The sequence below is a fragment of the Anarhichas minor genome, unplaced genomic scaffold, assembly GCF_050575085.1.
Source record: "Anarhichas minor isolate MPS153535 unplaced genomic scaffold, ASM5057508v1 ptg000055l, whole genome shotgun sequence".
In the NCBI taxonomy this organism is placed as follows: Eukaryota; Metazoa; Chordata; class Actinopteri; order Perciformes; family Anarhichadidae; genus Anarhichas; species Anarhichas minor.
The window spans coordinates 6,220,001-6,239,917 of record NW_027466501.1 but is presented as its reverse complement, the minus strand read 5'-3'; the positions used below and the strand labels follow the sequence as shown (position 1 = coordinate 6,239,917).

Here is a 19,917-nt window from a genome sequence, read left to right as displayed (position 1 = left end):
TCACATTGCTTAGAGGAAATGTACTTTGGTTACATCTGAAAGACTTTTTGAATTCGGTATCTTCCGGAACTGTTCACAAGACAAAGCCTCAGTGACAGATTCCAGCTTCCCAATGGCAGACACAAGACTCTTTAGCCACATAATGACTGCTTTGATAAAGAGGGCAGACAGTCCACTGGAGGAGCTCATACAGCAGAAGGCAGATGGTTGAGCAGTTTCTAAAGCCCTGTTCATTTTCCAAACTGCATACCTTGTGGGACTTTACTTAATGAAGGTTGAATTAAAATCACACCTCTTATCTAGATGCATTCTGAATAGCTTGGAGATAATGGAGCGATGGTTTAAGACAACACCTATTTATGACCTTCAGGATACATCTAACCCTTGTAATGTCTTCCCGATTGATATACACCTTTCGTCCTCTGGGGTCAAAAATGACCCCGCCTTATTTAAAGCATATAGTATAAATTGTCAATCAATTCTGTTTTACACCTTTAGTCTTACTTCAGTCCAACCCATTACCACAAATTGTTCCTTTCGTTTTGGAATTTAGGGCCAATAGACCTTGTTTACATAAAAGTATACCCTGTTTTTGAGTGAAAATAAAATGAAACAATGTATTATTTTGACTATTTGACTTATCACAGAGTGGTATATGTCAAAGTTTGGTGAGGATGCTGTTTTTGAATCATTTGAATTTTTCTAATGGCAGCACATAATCACACCTGTTGTCCTCTGGGGTCATAATTGACCCTGTCTGGTTTGACTGTTATTTAAAGAATATAAAGTGGATACTTCACCCAATTCTGTGTTACACCTTTAATAATAACTTTATTCAAACACATTAACACCATTTCTTTATTCCATTTGAAATTTAAGGCCAATAAGACCTCGTTTACATGAACTTTTACCTTGTTTTTGAGTAAAAATAAATAAAATCATCAATTATTCTGACTTTAGTTAACGATCAGAGTCACGTGTGTTGATAGATCATCACAGACTGGTATATGTCAAAGTTGAGTTAGGATGCTGTTTTTAAACCACTTCAATTTTTTTAATGGCAGCAAATAATCACACCTGTTGTCCTCCCGGGTCAAAAATGACCCCGTCTGGTTTGACTGTTTATAAAGCATAAAGTAAAATTATCACCCACCTCTGTGTTTCAACTTTTTAGTCAACTTTATTCCAACTCATGACCTGACATATAAACATTAATTTCCAAAACATTTAACTTTTCAAAACAAACTTTTCAGAATAAAAACAGTCTGAATGTGCCCTCAGTTGCATGCAAGGCAGGTAGTAATGGCGTGAACTTTGCAGATGTATGCATTGCACTTTTGGCACATTTTCGATGTTTTGAGATCACTCTGGCAAGGGCAGAATTTGCACCTACTCCCTTTGGGTCATGGGCCAGGAGGGGCAGCTGGGCGAGGGGGAGCTGCTGCAGAGGTAGAGCTGGAGCAGAACTGCTGGATCTCCATAACCAATCTGGCAGCAGCTGGCGTGCCGGGAATAACCTATCAAGTCAAGTCAAACTTTATTATAACAAATCACAGTGCAAATACAAATAGTTCAAATTGTGAGGTCACTACAGAAGGAAAAGCAACAGAAATGTAGCTTAATGCTGACCTTGCGTGGCATATGCCTGCAGGTCCATTTGATCCATCTTTCTCCACTTGTTGCCATACACACGTCGCCCCTCCTTGTTTGTCATGTTCAGCACCACCTCTTCAATAGGCTTGGGCAGAAACAGGTCAAAAGTGGACTTTATGTCATCAATACGAGACCTTGCATATGCGGTTGGACCATGGTGGCTTGTCTCTCTCTCTGCTCTCTCTGCTGTCAACATGCGTCGTCCATCACTGGGAGGGATGGAAGACCAGATCAATGTTTCATCCTTTGACTGGAAATATTCTTCTATCGCAGCTGGGTCCTTTCCCTCAGATTCTTCCTCATCAGTTGATTCTTCCTCTTCATCATAATAAGTGCAGTCCTCCACTTCTGACACTTCTTCAGATTCTACCTCATCATCATGTTCATCATTGTCCTTCACTTCATACCCTTCTTCCATTTCTACAGCGGGCGATGTGGGGGCTTCTTCAGAGGAAGAAGTAGCATGTGGTCTGTATGTTGTATCTATCACCTCATCATTATTTTCCTTCTCTTCTGACCTGAATCCTCCTCATCATGTTCAGCATTGTCCTCCTGGTCATTCTTTTCCACAACATAGTTAAAAATGAGCTCACAAGCCTCCTCATTGTGCTGCCTGTCGCTCTCTTAAATGTGAAATGCCCCAACACCTGTGAGAAAAGACCAGTTTTTTGTTGTTGTCATAACCATTGCTTGACCCCACACATCAAACATCAAAGATGTTTTGGAAAGCAGTATGGTGTGACAATTTGCCCCATTGCACCACTTTGTGCTGCGGGGTCTTTTTGACCCCAGAGGACAACAGAAGTTATTAAATTCAATAAATCACCCATAATTCAATCAAATTACTTTTATTTATTTTAATCATGAAGAGCATAGTATCGAACAACCTCCATTATTTTCAGACCATTTGATGAATAAAAAACATATTTTGATGGCAAAAGATTTCATTTGGGGTCAGATTGACCCCAGGACAACAGTAGGGTTACACTCAAGTGGGCTGAAAAATTGTTTTGAACCCAAACCTTTATACAACTGTGACATGTAAATTGAGTGTTCTGTTGCACTCTCAGATGAAAATAGAGGCAAACAATAAATGTACAGAAGTTGAACTTTTTTGTAAAAGTTTTTATGAAGCTGCTGTGGGTAGCTTGCAAAAGATCAAAATAATATAACAGTGGCACAACCAGCAGCAGCAGACATACTGTAGTGTTTTATGGAGCTTTTTTGCCATCTTTTTTCAAGCGCGTGGTTTTTCAATTTAAGAGCATGACTCCTTGATTATGTTTCAGATTATGAAATGCTCTCTCTCAAAACCCTGCACTCACACGCTTGGATTTCTGCGGTTTGCTTGAATGCAGACATATTATTACTTGCATAGATTTTCTGTGCTCCAGTTTCAGCCCTTCTTCTCACACTTGGCTGCTTCTGTGTGCTCGTGATATGTCTGCTCTCAGATTTCTGCAGAAAGCGAATCAACCGACTAGCTAAATTAAGAGGTGAAACAAAGCTTTGTTTACCCGTTGTCTGTCTGTTTGTTAATGTGTAATGTGACATGTGACTGAAGACATCAGTTAAAATGTGAGTGAGAGTTGGAGAGAGGAGTGTCATTGTTGTCAGAGTTTGTTTTGTTGGAGTACAGAAAATGATCGAAGTAAGGGATAATGCCCGGCGAGGTGTCCATTATCAGGAATTAATTGATGACAAGAGCAGAACATTCCGACACGCAGCTAATAAGGGACACCTCGACACCTTATTCTATGGTAACTTGCCAAAGAACAGAAAAATTAAGACCAATAATTTATATTTTAATGCATTTTGCAACCCAAATAGAGCAAGTACACATTGAGTCCATGGCGATGTGTCCCTGGGTAAGACACTGAACCCCAAAATGTCTCCCGAAGACTGTGCCTATGGTGTGTGAATGTGGTTAGTTAGTCCTGGTCAGCAGGTAACCCCTGCTATCAGTGTATGAATGGGTGTGAATGGGTGAATGACATACACACAAATAATATTTGTTTTGTTTAGTTACTTAGTTTGCTTCACCACTTTACTCTTGAAAATAAATGCTTGTCTGTTTAATGTTTACAGAGTGAATACTGCCAACCTCTGCTATGTCAACACCTACAAAAGCCTTCAACTTACTACCTATTGATGGAAGATTTTTGGTTATAGTTATTGATTTAAGTATTAATCAGAGTTCCAAATTGATAGTTGGTATAATTCATACTACTATTACAACTATTTTAAGAGACTACATGAATTGGCTTTCATTTCCTTTTTTTAGGGAACAAAAGAAGCCCTGAAGTGATTTATATTGATGTATATTAAATCATGTAACTCAGTGTATTTAATTTTAATTTATTATAATATATTGATCCCTTTAAGGGGGAAATTTGTCTCTGCATTTGACCCATCCCTGTATATAGGGATGGGTTCAGTGTATTGCTCAGATACACTTCGACACGTGACACGTCCCAGTCGAGGATCGAACCGTTGACCAGTTCCAGTTCCCAGACAACCCTCTTAACCCAGTGAGCCACGGTCGCCCCCAATTTATTTATTTATTAATACTTTTTGATAATTAATAATGACTTTTTATAGCCATTTTAATGCTTGTTTGAGCTACTGCACATATATAGTTTTGTCGCTCTGGTATTATCAATATATACAGTATATATCAGTGGCGGGCCATCAGGGCCAGCAAGGCCTTCTCTGCTGGCCTAAACAGAATCACAAAGTTATAGCTATTTTATAATTTAATAATTTTTCATAAATACACTACATGTATTATAATTTTTCCCCATTATCTTATTTTCTCATTGCACAGCTACTGTCTTCCTCAGTTGCTCTGCTTCCAGTGCAGCTTGTTTTAAGTAGAGCTTTTATCCAATCAGATTTCACCTCTGTGTCTCTAGGTAAGAAGAGAGGCCCGAGGCCTGCTGGATAGCCTTTGCAGATTAAAGTATATGGAGAAGATATTATTGATTGTCATAGTCTTCAACCAATCAGATCTTTAGTTTGACATGTTGGGCGTATTCTTTGACATGTCAGAGCTACCGACGTAGTCTACAAGTACATCAGCAATAACGTGCAGCGTGATTGGTCAGTGGGCTAGTGTGTTGTGAAGCTGAAAGCTAGCTAGCAGAACTTAGTAGTAGTAGTTCAAGTTGAAAGATATGTAAGAGAAGTTATGACATTTTTAGCGTTTTGCTTTGTGTAGATTCTTTTTTTTTTACCTAGCTTTGTTTTTTTTAACACTCAATGGCTGAAGGAGGAAGAGAAATGGATTTGGTGGCGGAGTTACTGGCAATGCCTTTCTGGAGAAGGACAGTTCAAGAAAAGCTGGACATCGTATCAAAGGGTCGGCCAACCCCACAGCTAGCAGCCCTGACCCACCATGGAAAAGGATTTGTACGAACGGTATTTCTGGCTGACAGCGTCGGAGAAGCGTTACATATTTTATGGCCTGGAATGCGTTTTATTTGCAACTGAGCGTCTTGGTGTTTGGAGCTACGCTACGCTAACCTGAGTTGGCTAACCAAGGCAGCAACACGACACCATAGCCCGACAGAACACTTACAAGCTACGGTGCTTTTGAAAACTTTTGCTGAGACCCGAGTGGATCTACAACTCAACGAACACGTTCACAGGAGGACCTCTGACTGGAACTGAACCGCACCGATGTTCTGTACAACCGCATCATTAAACTCTTTGTTAACAAAGAAAGGAGGATGGACTTTGTCTTTAAGTGAACAGCAGCTTTGGTAAGTGAAGTGCTTTTGTGTTTTTACATCTGCAGTAGCGTTACTACTGTGTTCATTTGTCTATGGTGTCGTTTTTATGATATGGTTAATATTGTTCCCTCTGATGTGGATAATATTTGAATGGTGCTCTTCAGTGTGCGGATAAATACTGTTTTAGCGCTGCAGTGTTGCTGGATTGATTTGTTGCTTTGTTGTCATATAAACATATGTGACTGGTTCTTGTGAGTTTGTTCTTGTCGTTGTGTTAATTACGTTGATTCTGACTATATGCATTGCCCGTTAATGACGAATTATCCCGTCATGCGCAGGGTTAGGGTCGGACATTTGATTCTGTTTGGGCTTTTGTTTTCTTTAACAAAGCAGGAATGATGGTCTGGAGAAATGGGGATTGTGTGGTGATTGCTTTACCCCTGTTTGAATCAGTAGAGAACAGCTAAACGCTGCGGGGAGAGTTTGTAGCTTGTGTGCTGCTGTTGTTTTCCTGCTAAGCTAGTTTAGCGTCACGTGTAGAATGTTTTTCTTCCGGGGTCGGAGTGTCAGACAGCTGTCTGTTACGTCATGTTGGGTGCAGTGGTGCTCCTGAAGTGCTCCTGAAGTTTGCGGATGACATCACCCTCATTGGACTCATCTCTGGTGGGGTGGCGCCTACAGGTGCGAGACTGACCATCTGGTGACCTGGTGCGGTCTGAACAACCTAGAGCTCAACGCTCTAAAGACAGTGGAGATGGTTGTGGATTTCAGGAAGAACGCAGCCCCACCTGTGTCCCCATCACCCTGTGTGACTCCCCCGTTGACGCTGTGGAGTCCTTCCGCTTCCTGGGCTCCATCATAACCCAGGACCTCAAGTGGGAGCTGAACATCAGCTCCATCACTAAGAAGGCTCAGCAGAGGATGTACTTCCTGAGGCAGTTGAAGAAATTCAACCTGCCAAAGACAATGATGGTGCACTTCTACACAGCCATCATTGAGTCCATCCTCTGCTCCTCCATCACGGTCTGGTACGCTGCAGCCACAGCCAAGGACAAAGGCATCATTCTCTTTGCTGAGAGGGTGATTGGCTGCAATCTGCCATCCCTCCAGGACTTGTTCGCTTCAAGAACCCTGAAGCGAGCAAGAAAGATTGTAGTCGACCCCTCTCAGCCTGGACATAAACTGTTCGTGCCCCTTCCATCTGGTAGGAGGCTGAGGTCCATCAGGACCAAGACCTCACGCCACACGAACAGCTTCTTCCCGTCCGCAGTCGGTCTCATTAACAGAGCCCGGGACCCCCACTGACTCTGTCATCCCCAGGACAAATTCCTTCCCTCCCTACTACTCCCCTGCACATCACTTCATATTTTAATACACTTGTCACTTTTACATTACACTTGTTTACAGTCCTGTTATCTGTTTGTTGTGCACTTTATTTTATATTCTTTTAAATTCTATTGTAAATTTTAATATGTTTCTATTTCTTGCACTGTTGATTGTTGTTTATTGTTTAATGGTATTGTCTAATGTTATGCACCACCTGCCATGACAAATTCCTTGTATGTTACATACATTGGCAATAAACGATTCTGATTCCGATTCTGAATTTAAGCTTCTGCATTTTCCAAATGCACTGGTATTATTCAAACGTATTGTTTGGTTCGTAAGCCTCGTACCGAATAGTTTAATACGAATGTGTGTATTGTTACACCCCTAGAAACAAATAATAACCTTAGCTGTTGGGTCATAATGAGGTTATTAGGAGGTGGTTAAACTGTAGTGGGACAGCACTGAAGGCCCAGGTATAAAATGTTGTTCCCAATGTTCACTTCAACACAGAAACATGGAAAAATGTGGTCCAGGTTAAAAAAAGACCAAAGGTACCCTTCAAGTAAAAGTTTAGAGCTCCTCCGAACAGCCACACTCAAAAGTGGGAGGGAAAAGCCAGGGGCAAAACGAGATAGTTGTTTGAATATGGGGATAACGGCACAGACTTTCAGGCTCTAACATTATGAATGTCTTCTCCCCTGGAACACATTCATAGTGTAACACTTGTTCATGCACAGAATATATGACAGAAACATTTTCATAAAGATGGAAAAAAGGGCTCCAACCCTGCTTACTTTCTCAGCCTTGCACAGTGTGAAGTGGGTGTGAAAGTTGAATTGTCGGCTCTGGGAAGTTACTGAGATGATCGGACGGCGCCATACCTAATTCTGACGTTGGAAAGGTGGAAAGCAGCATGCTGGCAGCTTAAACAGGTTTGGATTTTTTATTCTTCACAAAACCACCTCTGTCTGTGTGTACAAGTGAGTGCAACGCCATAAAAGAAGAGAAGAGATGGTGTGAAGGTGTGCACTATTATCCTGTTTGTATGATCTACGGGGCTGACACACAAAAGACACTGAGTTGCTGGAGAGAGATCACGGAGGCGGTGTGATGCTGCCTGGTGGAGGCTATGACACCGTTTTTCACCTTGTTTTTCAGTGTGGCCATTCAGAACAGGCAGAAAACTCTTCAGACCTTTAGACGTGGACGGGTGACACGTCTCGAACAAAGCTGTTTATTTGAAACTCTTACTGTGGTTTAGTTTAGCCACAAATGTTCAGGTAGCATTGGCAGAAAACATGAGGGCTTACCACAGTTTAGATTACCAGCAAAGTCTAAAATAGATTGGACAAACAGGCTCCCGCAACAAGTACTGTACCTGTGTTTTCGTGATTTGCTCATGTGAAGGAGCAATTTGCAGTTAGCATGCCTGAGGTGTGAGTGTGTGTGTGTTACCTGGTCTGCCAAGGAGGTCGACAGCATGCTCATTAGTTCTCTCTCTGCAGTCAGCCTCCACATCTGCTCCCATCTCAGCTTCCGCAGACGATCCAGGAGAAGCAGAATTACCCCTGGAAAGCACACACGCACGCACGCACGCACGCACACGCACACACACATACAGTAGCTTAAGAAACAGAGAGATTAGTATCTAGTTGCCTGGTAAAGATGATAAAGTCCCATCATGATGCTCTGAATCACACCCTTGTTTTTCATTGTTAACTTTCTCCCACAACAAACAGGAAAAATCAAAAACAAGAACTGTTTCTTTTCACTTCCCTGGCTAATAAAAGAATTCCAGGCTGCTACAAAGAAAATCAAGAAGCCAATTTTGAGAGGGAGAGACATGGCGAATATATTTTTTGCGAATTGGACCATTGAACCACAGCCCACTGTGCTCATCTGTTGCCCCGGCCACAAAGCCGACCAGCCGCAGCTAAACTGGAGGTTTTCTGTCAAATTGATGTTCTGTGTAAATGCAACACATGCCTTTCTGTTTCTGAGATCTGCTGTTCAGTCACACTGTCAGGAAGTTTAAGAGCAGAACACTGAACCGTCACAAATCAAGAGTGTTCAGGTGTGTCTGCTGTAACATTCACAGAGCTGTTTGTTTTGGGCTCCAGATCCAAACAGCACAGAGAGAGCTATGAGTCTCCTGAAGGAAATGACCTGGAGGAAAAATATATAGGCAGGGGAAATGAATAACAATGTGTAATGGAACCCAATCAATTTCACAATCATCTTTTGGAAAATGTTTTTCCATAAAACTGATAATGAGCCTGGTGTGTGCCTGCATCTTTCATCAATGCACTATGTTCTTGCAAAGGAAGAAGCTGCCTCACTGCTGTTCGGCTTTGAAATGAAATTATCAGATAATACAGAATTAAAAGTACTTAGACAGCAATCAATTGTTTTCCTATTACAGATGGTAATTAATAATGATGTTAATCAAATTCTTTGTTTATTGTGTCTGTTTTAGCAAACTGTTTACACTCACTGAAGAGAAGTCTGTTACTATAACTATACATACGTACATGATACTACACATGAATGATTTAAGACAGGGGTGTCAAACTCATTTTCACTCTGGGCCACATCAGCGGGTCGGTTGTAAATGTAAGACGGTGTAAATGTAACTACTCCTAACATATTGGTAAATAACTGTCTCTGCATTTGATTATTGTTTATTCAAGTGTAAAAATATTGTACATGCAGTTATATAAATGTGAAAATATATTTAAGCACATTTCTGTTATTATAACTTAAATCCTTTTAATTTAGGGTTAAGAAACCCACATTACTCTATCAAAGATCAAACTATTAAAGAAAATATCAAAGACAAATATCAAACAAGTTATTACAATAACTTTGTTCAAAGCTTAAAATCCTTTCAAGGGTGCGTTTGCACAATCCCACGTGAAGTATTTCATGTGTTTTAAAGCCACGTTTAAAGTAGTCTTCAATGTACTCACAATACATTTCATGTCAAGTGTACAGTAACCAGCCAAAGAGCTGCTTCTATGACTGTGTTTAAGTATCTCATAACTTCGACTTTCTATCTCATAACTTATCTCATAAAGTCTAACTTTACATTTTTTTGCTGGCGGATTCGCGGGCCACATAAAATGACGTGGCGGGCCTCGAGTTTGACACCCCTGATTTAAGAGGTGCTGGACCTTTACATGATGTTATAGTGTGTATTGTTAACATGTTATCAATATTTAATTTTTAAATATCACATTCATTGCCCACAGCAGTATATCGCAGCAACCCTAGTTTCAATTCTATACTGCATTTTACTAAATGGGCTGCTCAAGTAAAGCAATCTGATTGTTTCTCAGCTGTGATATAAGTCATACATACTACTGCTTTGACGTTGATTTCCCTTTGTACTTTCAGTATCACTCCCTGTGAGCAAAAAACATTAGACCAATGTGTTGTCCCCGTGTTGCTTAGCAACACGGGGATCACTTCCGCCAACATGGAACAGGTTACAGATACAACAAAGTTGGCAGCTAAAAGCCACTCCGCAATGTAATCATTAAAGGTTAATCTCCAGAGAATCACATGCTAAATGATATGCATTGCTATGATTGGTAAATGGACTGTACTTGTGTCGTCTTTTCGAGTCTTTCTAACCACTCAAAGCTCTTTAACACTACATGTCATCATTCACCCATTCACACCCTGATGACAGGAGCTACCACAGCTATGGGAGCAATTTTGGGGTTAAGTGTCTTGCTCAAGGACACATCGACATGGACTAGCCAAGCCGGGGATCGAACCACTGATTGAAGGACGACCCGCTCGACCACTGAACCACAGTCGCCCCCACCTCTCTGAAAAGAGGAGGTTTGAAAGACTCACAGTAACCACTGCCTCTGCAGCACCCCAATCTGATGGGTGTTGACACAAGAGATATTATGGCTTTAAGCGGTGTGAAACCTCTCTGCAGAGCTTTTGGCAACCAAAACTCAGGGTGCGGAGAAAATGGAGCAACATCCTCGCCATGCCAAGTAGCACAGCTCCACCTAAAAAATAATGGCAAGTGTAGTAAAAGCAGTTATCGAAGTCATCCGACGCTGTACTATTTCTCATTGGTTGCACAATAGATGACAACATACAAATCAAAGCTGCAAGCAGCGATGATGGGACTTTTGAATTTCTCAAGCATATCGAGTTTGGGCCAGATATGACCAAGTACAGTCGAGTAACATCAGTTTGTTGTTTAATACAGATAAGAGCCGTGACAATGAAAAAGGTGGAGCTTCTAGGGAAGAAAATTATCTCCCATATCCCTCCACACAAGGAGAACTAGGGGCTCTATTTCTGCTATTTCTTCACACCAAAGAAAAAAGGGAGGCACTGTTGGTCTCGCAATCTTGCCTTTATATTAGGTTCAGGTTGATGTTACTTATATTTGTACCCGTATAGACTTGGTTTGCAATAGAGGGCGAGGCATCCATCTCGACACACATTACAATTAACACAGACAACAAGGCTACAAATCAGTCAATCACTAAATAAAATACATAAGTACACAAACGTTGTTTCTATAGCATCTGTGTACTGTTGGTATAATTTGTTCACCTGAGTGATGGCTGCTGGAACAAAACTGTTTTTATACCGCTTTGCTCTACACCGTGGGACTATATACCTCCGTCTAGAAGGAAGAAGCTGAAACTCCCTGTGCAAAGGGTGGGAGTCGTCCTTTAAGGAGCCGGTTATCCGTTGTAACAGTCTGGTGTACAGGGACTCTGGGTTAAGCTGTGACTCACCAATCAGCCTGCTAGACCATTTCACAATTTGATACAGAGAGTTTCTGTTCTTTAAAGATAGGTTTCCAAACCATGACACCAAAGAAAAAGATAAAATCGATTCAATAAAAGCACGGTAAAATAAGGTCATCATGGTTTTGTCAATGTGGAAATAGGACAGTTTCCTCAAACAAAAGAAACGCTGGTGCCCCTTTTTGCACACGGCTACACAGTTTGCTTCAAAGTTCAGTTTTGAGTCAATAATTGTCCCAAGATATTTGTAAGATTACACACATTCCACCGTCTGACTCTTAATGGATATGAGTTCATGTGAGTGGGCTTTTCTAAAATCAATTGTCATGTATTTGGTTTTAGATATGTTTAACTGAAGATAGGACTCCTCACACCACTTCACAAAGTCGTTGATGACGGGGCCGTGGCTGGTCTCATTGTCTTGGAGCCGACTAACAATAACGGAGTCATCTGCATACTTTAAGATGGTCCTATTTTCATACCTGCTCTGACACATAGTTGTGTAGAGGATGAATAATAGGGGTGAAAGCACACATCCTTGTGGGGAGCCAGTGGAGGAGCAAACTTGGTCAGACAGAATTCCATTTACCCTCAGTCTTTGTGTCCTATTAGTCAAAAAGTCAAGAATCCAGCCCACAAGATTGTGACTGAAGTCAAATTGTTCTAAAAGCCTACTGGTTAAAATGTGGGGTTGAATTGTGTTAAAAGCAGAGGAGAAATCAACAAATAGAAGTCTAACATGAGATCCATTTCCCTCCAAGTGTTTAAAAAGTAAATTAAACAAAGTGACTGTGGCATCTTCTACTCCTCTGTGTGGCCTATAAGCAAACTGAATGGGATCAAGTGCTTGCTCAGTTTTCCTTAAAGTTTCTCACCTTACCAGTTAGAGAGGACGTAATTGCAGCAACAGCCAAATCCCTCATTTACACCAAGCCGTAACAAACTCATTTTGGTAAAGAGTTATTTCTCCTAAGGCGTTCTTCCCTCCGCCTGATCAAAATGATGCAGAAGAACTGTCTCAACCATTCTCCTCAGTGCACGCTTTGTCTCAGTATGTTGTACTACATAAGGTGTACACAGCAGCTGTTTGTTCATTACAGAGGGCCCTCGCAAGGTGTCAAAACAGAGTTTGTCTCACTGGCTGTGCGATGCCATCACACAAGCCTACAGTGCAGTGGGAGTGGAGCCTCTGCAGGGCGCACTTAGCGAGAGCTTTCCTCAACCATGGCCATCCTCAGAGGGATGGCAGCGGCAGCAATCAGCGCAGCGGCATCCTGGGATTCTCCGTGCCCTTACATCCGTTTCTATCTGGGAGAAGTATCTGAGTCCTCCCTGACTCATTCAGTGGTAAATGTGCTGGACGACAGTTAACGCGTTGCCCTATCTGGCGTTTTTATGCACATTTTTCGCCCCCTTTTTACTCAACACAGGGCTGACTTGGTGTTAATTGTGGCACCTACGGTTTGTGGGCTGGTGCATGTTGTCTGCTTGTGAACCTTGGTGTCACAAAGGAGTATAGACTACATCAGCTGTACGTTGTGGCTGTACTTTACAGGTTTTAATGACTGAACCCAGTTGATCGCTTGGTCTGGATTTTGTAACTGCGTTTCCTGAAAACTGAACATTAGCAAAAGGCATTTATTTTCCCGCTTTACAGACTTTACAGGAGAAGAGACAGACATAAACAAGAAAACTAGTTTTGCTGTTTGCATTTGTCAGTCAATTACATAAAAAATTGATAATTTAATAATAATTAAGCAAGCTGTTTCTGCAAAAATAGACCCATCACATAGACACACTCTGCTTTTGTGAACAGTGGCAACTATAGTGGCATTAAAATAGCTCTGACAGCCAGTGCAGACAGATAGATAGATAGATATCCTTCTGGGCCCGAGTGAGCGAGACCGTTTAGCGTGGTAGCGTGTCGTAGAATGCACTTTTCAGAAACAAATATAATGAATGCTCCACACATATTATATACCGAATTAACGAAGAAATTCTGGGCAAAAACATCATATCAGCCATTTTACACACTGCAAACACAATTATACACAAACTAATGTATCTAGAAGACGTACCACAATGTCACGTATTTTTCGGCATGACTCGGCGGCCATGCACTCCGTACAAAGCTGAACAAAGAAAATGCTAACCGCTAACACGAACAACCGAGATAGCAAAAAGCACGAGCATTCGACACAGAGTCCACAGATATCTTCCAAATTTCTCTCTGTGAAACCATTACAGCGATACAGCCAACAAGCACCACAAAACCAAGCCGCTCCACCGCAGAATAAACCATAAATGCTTCTTACCTTGAGACGAATCATGAAGAAAAAGGATTCATATTCCGTTTTTGCCGGCTAAAACACTGTTGCTATGTATTTACTGTGTTTTTTACAGTGTTCCCTGGAGAAAGGGGGGTCAGACAAAGCTGGGGGACCGTGGGGGGAGGGAATTCACTTTCGGCGAATCAGTTTTTACGCATTCCGCGTTTCTGTTTTTTTCCTCTAACGATTCTGTCAATCAAACCCACGTTACCACCCCTGTATTCATGAGACTCTGACGTGTCTAAAGAGGTGCCATAGTCTGGGATTGGCCAATCATAGGCTCACAAGGGCTTCACATACACACAGGCAGACGAGAATTGATCCATGAGAGCCCTCAGGCTCTCAAAATGATGCCAAACTGCTGTATTTTGGATAGATTGAATAATATTAGAGATAAAACAAGTGAAATATATAGTTATATAGTATATAAAAGTACAATGGAACAGCTGCTTCCAAAATGACAAATCAGCTCGACCTCCCTGTACTAAACCTCTCTTAACGTTTTTTTGCTTCACTTTATCAAAGCAAAATCTTTTTATACAGCCTTCTGACATGTTGTGCTATGATTTGGGAGAGTTTTTAGCTTTCACCTGCATCATTAAAAAAAGATATTCATGCTTTCAGTGCTTTTCTTTCAGGCGAACCTGAAACTTTTCAATTTGAGCTGTGTGCCACCTTCATTCACTATTAAACAGTAACATATACACAATATTTACACATCTGCACACATCTCAAAAGTGTTACCTGTACTATACCATCAAAATTATTAAAATAGACCTTGTAGTTACAGATTTATAGTCTTTTGGGTATGGAAATGCAATTTTCGAGCAGAGGCCTAAAAATAGGGCTAGGGTTATATATACTTTATTCATCCCGCATGGGGAAATTTCTTCGCAACAGCAGCAACAAATATACTAAGCAATCAAAGTGACAGAGTAAAAAAAATAAAAAATGCACAATATATACAATAAAATAACAGAATAGAACATATTAAGTAAAATAAAAAAATGCACAATATATACAATGAAATAGAATAGTATTCATTTAACTAACTAGATAAACTAAACAGTAGTGCAAAGACAGTGTAGCAATGTTGTAGTCAAGTGAATGATGATTTGGCCAGAGGTGATTTATTGTAAATTCTTATTGCAGTGAATGTTCTCCTGTATCTGTCCTTGTGACAGCGTGCAACGCAACCACATTGGAAGTTTTCTGAGATCTTCCTTAAGCTGGGTCACACTTTGAATATTTTGCAGCACTCTCCAAAATATTAATTTTAGCATGCACACTTTAATATAATTATCATAAGTATGATTATAAGTACGCAACTGGGACATAGTTTAAATGCTAACATGCTAACATGCTAACATTACGTCCTTCTGTACTCACCAGTGTTGAAGCCTCTGCCCAGAGCCGGCCAGGGTCGATGGTTTTTCCACAGGTTCCCCAGGTACCAGTCACTCTGGTTCTCAACCAGACCGAGAACCTGCTGACCTGAGAACAGCATCACATCACAACACAATATCATTTTTTTTCACATCCTCCACATCTTCTTAGTTTCTCTGTAGCTTTCATTTGTTTTATTACAATTCACTGAAGACTATATTTCAGCGCTATACTGTACTTGTATGGCGCTTTTCTATTCTTCCAACCACTCAAAGCACTTTAACACTACATGTCATCATTCACCCATTCACACCCATTCATACACTGATGACAGGGGCTACCATGCAAGGTGCCACCTGCCCATCAGGACTAACTAATCATTCATACCCATTCTTACCCAACGGCAGGAGCAATTTTGGAGTTAAGCGTCTCAGCTTAAATAAAATTTGCTAAAATTAAATTGGAGAAGAAGGAAGTTTTGCTTCTTTAACTGCCGTTTGAATGAGTCCTCATTGCATCTTTCCAACTCTCATAAAATACATGTAAACCTGTTTTTGGTTTCGGATTCATTTAGCCAGGCCTGGGGTGTTCTATTTGACTCTTTGTCTTTAAGGGGGGCAACAGAGTCCAGGACAGTCTGACAGATATGATTAAAAAGGGAGACCAGCTTCTCTAAATTAAAATGAGGATTAAAGGCATTAACAAAAGCTGTGGTTAGACATGTGAAGTATGAATAACTTGTAGAAGATGGAATAAAACCACTTTGTGATCAGACACACAGATATCCTTAAAGTTATCAGGGCTGAGACCACTGTAAATAACTAGATCATGAGTGTGACCCTTTGAGTGTGGGGGCTCCTGTATAGCTGAGTGAGGTTAAACGATTCCAGGGTATCCATAAAATCAGTGACAAAGGTCTGTGAAGGGCAGCAGGCATCACCTAAAATAAGAATTTTGTCATACTTTGATGTAAAATGGGATAGTAACTCTGCAAATTCTACGATAAAAACACTGTTAGGCCTTGGAATCTGTAGATTATTAAAATGATTACTGGATCCTTACAGTTCACTATAAAACCAAGATGTTCATATGAAGTAAAACACACAATGTAAAATGAGAGTACATTTAAAAACGTTTCTGTTGATAACAGCAACCCCCCTCCTTTGCCCGACAGCCGGGGGTTGAGATGTGTAAAATCTGACGGGGGTTGCTTCAATTAGAGAACTACAGTCTCCCTGAGACAGCCATGTATATGTGATGATAAAAAAGTCTAATTTATTAAAAGTAATAAAATCCTGTGATAAAAACGACTTACTATTTAGAGATCTGATATTTAAACTAAACTAACAGGCTTACAGTCAGGAGCAGGAGGTAGCAGAGGGACTGTAAGTAAATAGTTCTGGTTAGCACCAGAGGGGTTTGACATAGAGCGTGCTGCAGCGCGTCTGTGATGGGAAGTGATGGTGGTTATAGGAATGAGTTTCTCGGTCCTGTTTATGAGAGCTGAATGGACAAGCCTGTGCTCATTCAGACAGACAATATCTCAGCTCTGTTTCATATCAACCATCAAGGAGGGGCCCGGTAACTGAAGTCCCCGGGGGAAGCTCAGAGGCTATGGAAATGGTCTCGACCAGAATTGGCGTCTCTGAGGGGATGCATCTTCCAGGCAAACTAAACTCTGTGGCAGATTACCTCTTACACTTGAGGCGGCTGAGTTAGGAATGGAGGTTGCACCCTCAGATGGTGCAGCTGATTTGGGATGCATACAGGCAGGCCCAGGTGAACCTATTCACCTCAGAGTGCACGACTCATTGTCTCTGGTTTTCCTTGGCAGAGACCAATGCCCCACTTGGGATGGATGCTCTTGTCAGCATTTCAACGTGTGACAGAGTCCTCTTTGGCCCCCCCCCAGGTATCCATGAAGGATATGATTGCCCTACTTCAACTCTTGGTGTGACCATTGGTGGAGTGGTCACTTCTGACTGACCTTGAGCTCTCAATTCGTGAGACCTTGCAGACTGCAACGGCTCCTTCCAAAGGAAAGGGAATAGGAACTGTTGGCCAGTGTTTTCTTTATGGTGCAGGGACAGGGTTAGATCCAGTCTCATGCCCTTTGCAGGGTCTACTGCTGTACTTGCAGTATCTTTTGAAGCTGGCCGGGCTGCTTCAACCTTAAAGGGTTCACGTGGCAGCTGTATCTGTAAACCATGGCCACATTGATGGAAGGTCAGTCAGTGCGCATTACTGGGTGACAAAGTTCTTGTACCCCAGCAATGTCAATTAGGCCATAGAGCTGGAGGCATACCATTTTCCCCCAATTAGATCGTACCTGGAGGAAAGGTCCAATTGGTTGTGTCCATTTCGGGAGTTGCTCTTGAATATTGAGCTTTAGGCGGTCTGAGCAATTGTTTTCTGCTACAGTGAGAAAAACAGAGGTCGTGCACTATCTAACAGAGGCTCCCTAACTGAGCGGTTGAGACAATCAAATAGGCTTATGAGGTAGCAAGTGAATCTACCACCTCAGGTGAAGGAGAGGAGAGGGCAGGTAGGCTACACGTCACGCACATGACTTGGTTTACATAAGATCTCGATCTGCATGGAGCCACTGGCAGTCATCCAGGAATTCACAAAAAACCATAGTCACATCCCTAACGTCTGCCTTGAGAGAAAGAGAATAAAGATGAGACTATAATGTTCCATCAACATCTGGAAGAACAATTGATATACCAGAAATTCTCAAATAAAAGCCAATATTCACACTTTAAGTTTAAGATAGCTGGAGGTTTGGCCAGCATATACACATAAAACCTGTTTCAAATACAGGCTGGGCAAAAAAAAAAAAAACTATCTCAGCATAACGCAGATTTCCACGGCATTAATTCCATCAGTACAACAACATAGTTTTGTCGGTCTCACCACTCGTCTACTTCTCTTTTAAGGGAATTGCTATTTCCTAGTGCTAGACTCACATACTGACTAATATTAGCTTATCCCAGATATATCATATCAGCATATGTCACCCAATAAATTATAACAAATTGCATTGCAGAAGTGTCAAAGAAATGGTGATTTAGAAACAGTATTTTTTCCACCAGAGAGCAACAGCAACTGTAAAATATCACAGCTTGCTCACTATTTTAAAAAAATATATATATTATGGAACAAACTAATATCAGTGGATACATAATCTTCATCAGATTTTATAAATATTGCTATTCAAAATTGCTTCTTATCACTTGTTTGATGTGTGTTAAGTTACAGTCATTAAAACTCAACACTTCCTGCCGATATTTCATGTTAAGCCTTCCAAAAAAGGGGATACTGTACCGTTTAAAGCCACTTTAATGTCAGTAAAACAAACAAACAATGGTACCAAAAAGATTTACAATTCAACGTAATTAGGAACAAATGTCTGTCTCCAACAGAGTCCAAATAAAGGCCTGGTGGTTTCTGCAGTTTGGGTAAATAAAGGTCGCTATTTGAGAATGTATGGTAATCACATTTTAGGGTAGCAGCTTTTAAAACTTATGATGAACTAAATTAAAAAAAATGAAACAAGCTGTACTTGTTGCTGTTGGTTCTGTCTTGAGATAATGAGATAATTAAGTCGTAATCTGCAGCTAAGCAGCTTTTTTCAGCTTCCCTACAGTATGGACAGTAATGGAGGGTGGAGGGGCCCAATGGCAGACACTTCAGGGTCAACTGGTTCAACACTGAGCCAGCAGAAACATAATCCCTTCATAAAGTAGGCTTTTATGTCTGAGTCAACAACAAAGGAGAGAACTGCCACCTCACAAATGGCCTACCACATCAATATTTAATTCAAGGTTGATTTCAATGCTCAACAGTACAATCAATTTAACGAATTGAGCTACTAGACAAATGGTATAAAGACAGGAGAGGATAGATCCAGGAGATGAGGGGACGAGAGGGGAAGGGATGTAACGTAGGCTTCAGGGCGAGAGATTATGGAAGGCAAGCTGGGCAGAGATAAAGGTCGAGGAGATGGGCATTAAGGAGGAGATAGGAGCCTGAAGTGTAGAGGTGGCAGCTTTAATGAAGGCTGTAAGGAAGATTAATGAGAGCTCATTGGAGCAGGCAGCAGAGAGCAAGCACCTCCTTTAGAAAGGCTGCAAAATAAAGAAGAAAGATCTGCCATCAAGGTGATGACTAAGCGGGACAATTAGAGTTCAGAAACTAAACCGTGCTCCTTTTATGGGGACAAACTTCATAGGTAATTCTAAGAAAAATGCCTGTAAGCTGAATGCGATTGTCAGCAGAAGTGGGAAGAACATTTGTTCTGTTTATATTCTACTCCACACGTTATTATGGTTAAACATCTTTGATTGAAATTGAGCAGTAAACCTGTGCGATTAATTATAGTTAATGACAATTTAATCATGTTGGAATTCCCAAAAATATGTATTTAACACCAGCAGAATCACAGGCCTTTTTTATCCAGGCTGAATAATGAAAAATAGTTAAAGACCCAGTATGTAAAATTTAGGGGGATCTCACTATGCTTTCATTAGCATATAATTACCTGAAATTAAGAATCATGTTTTCATTACCTTAGTATGAGTCCTTTATATTTACATGTAGCACCCCCATGTTTCTACAGCAGCCCAGAACGGACAAACCAAACACTGGCTGTAGAGAGACTTTCATGTTCCACCTGAAGTCCAACACGCTTGTGAA

General features: G+C 41.0%; 1 protein-coding gene across 1 annotated transcript in view; it reads right to left on the bottom strand.

Moving 5' to 3' along the window:
* The window catches only part of large1 (LARGE xylosyl- and glucuronyltransferase 1), a 139,994-nt gene that overhangs the window by 27,026 nt on the left and 93,051 nt on the right, over positions 1-19,917 (bottom strand). The window contains exons 7-8 of the mRNA XM_076076049.1: positions 15,223-15,327; positions 8,172-8,284 (exon numbers count right to left, since the gene is read on the bottom strand). Of these exons, the coding sequence (XP_075932164.1) occupies positions 8,172-8,284; positions 15,223-15,327 (218 nt within the window). The remainder of the gene's footprint in view (positions 1-8,171; positions 8,285-15,222; positions 15,328-19,917) is intronic.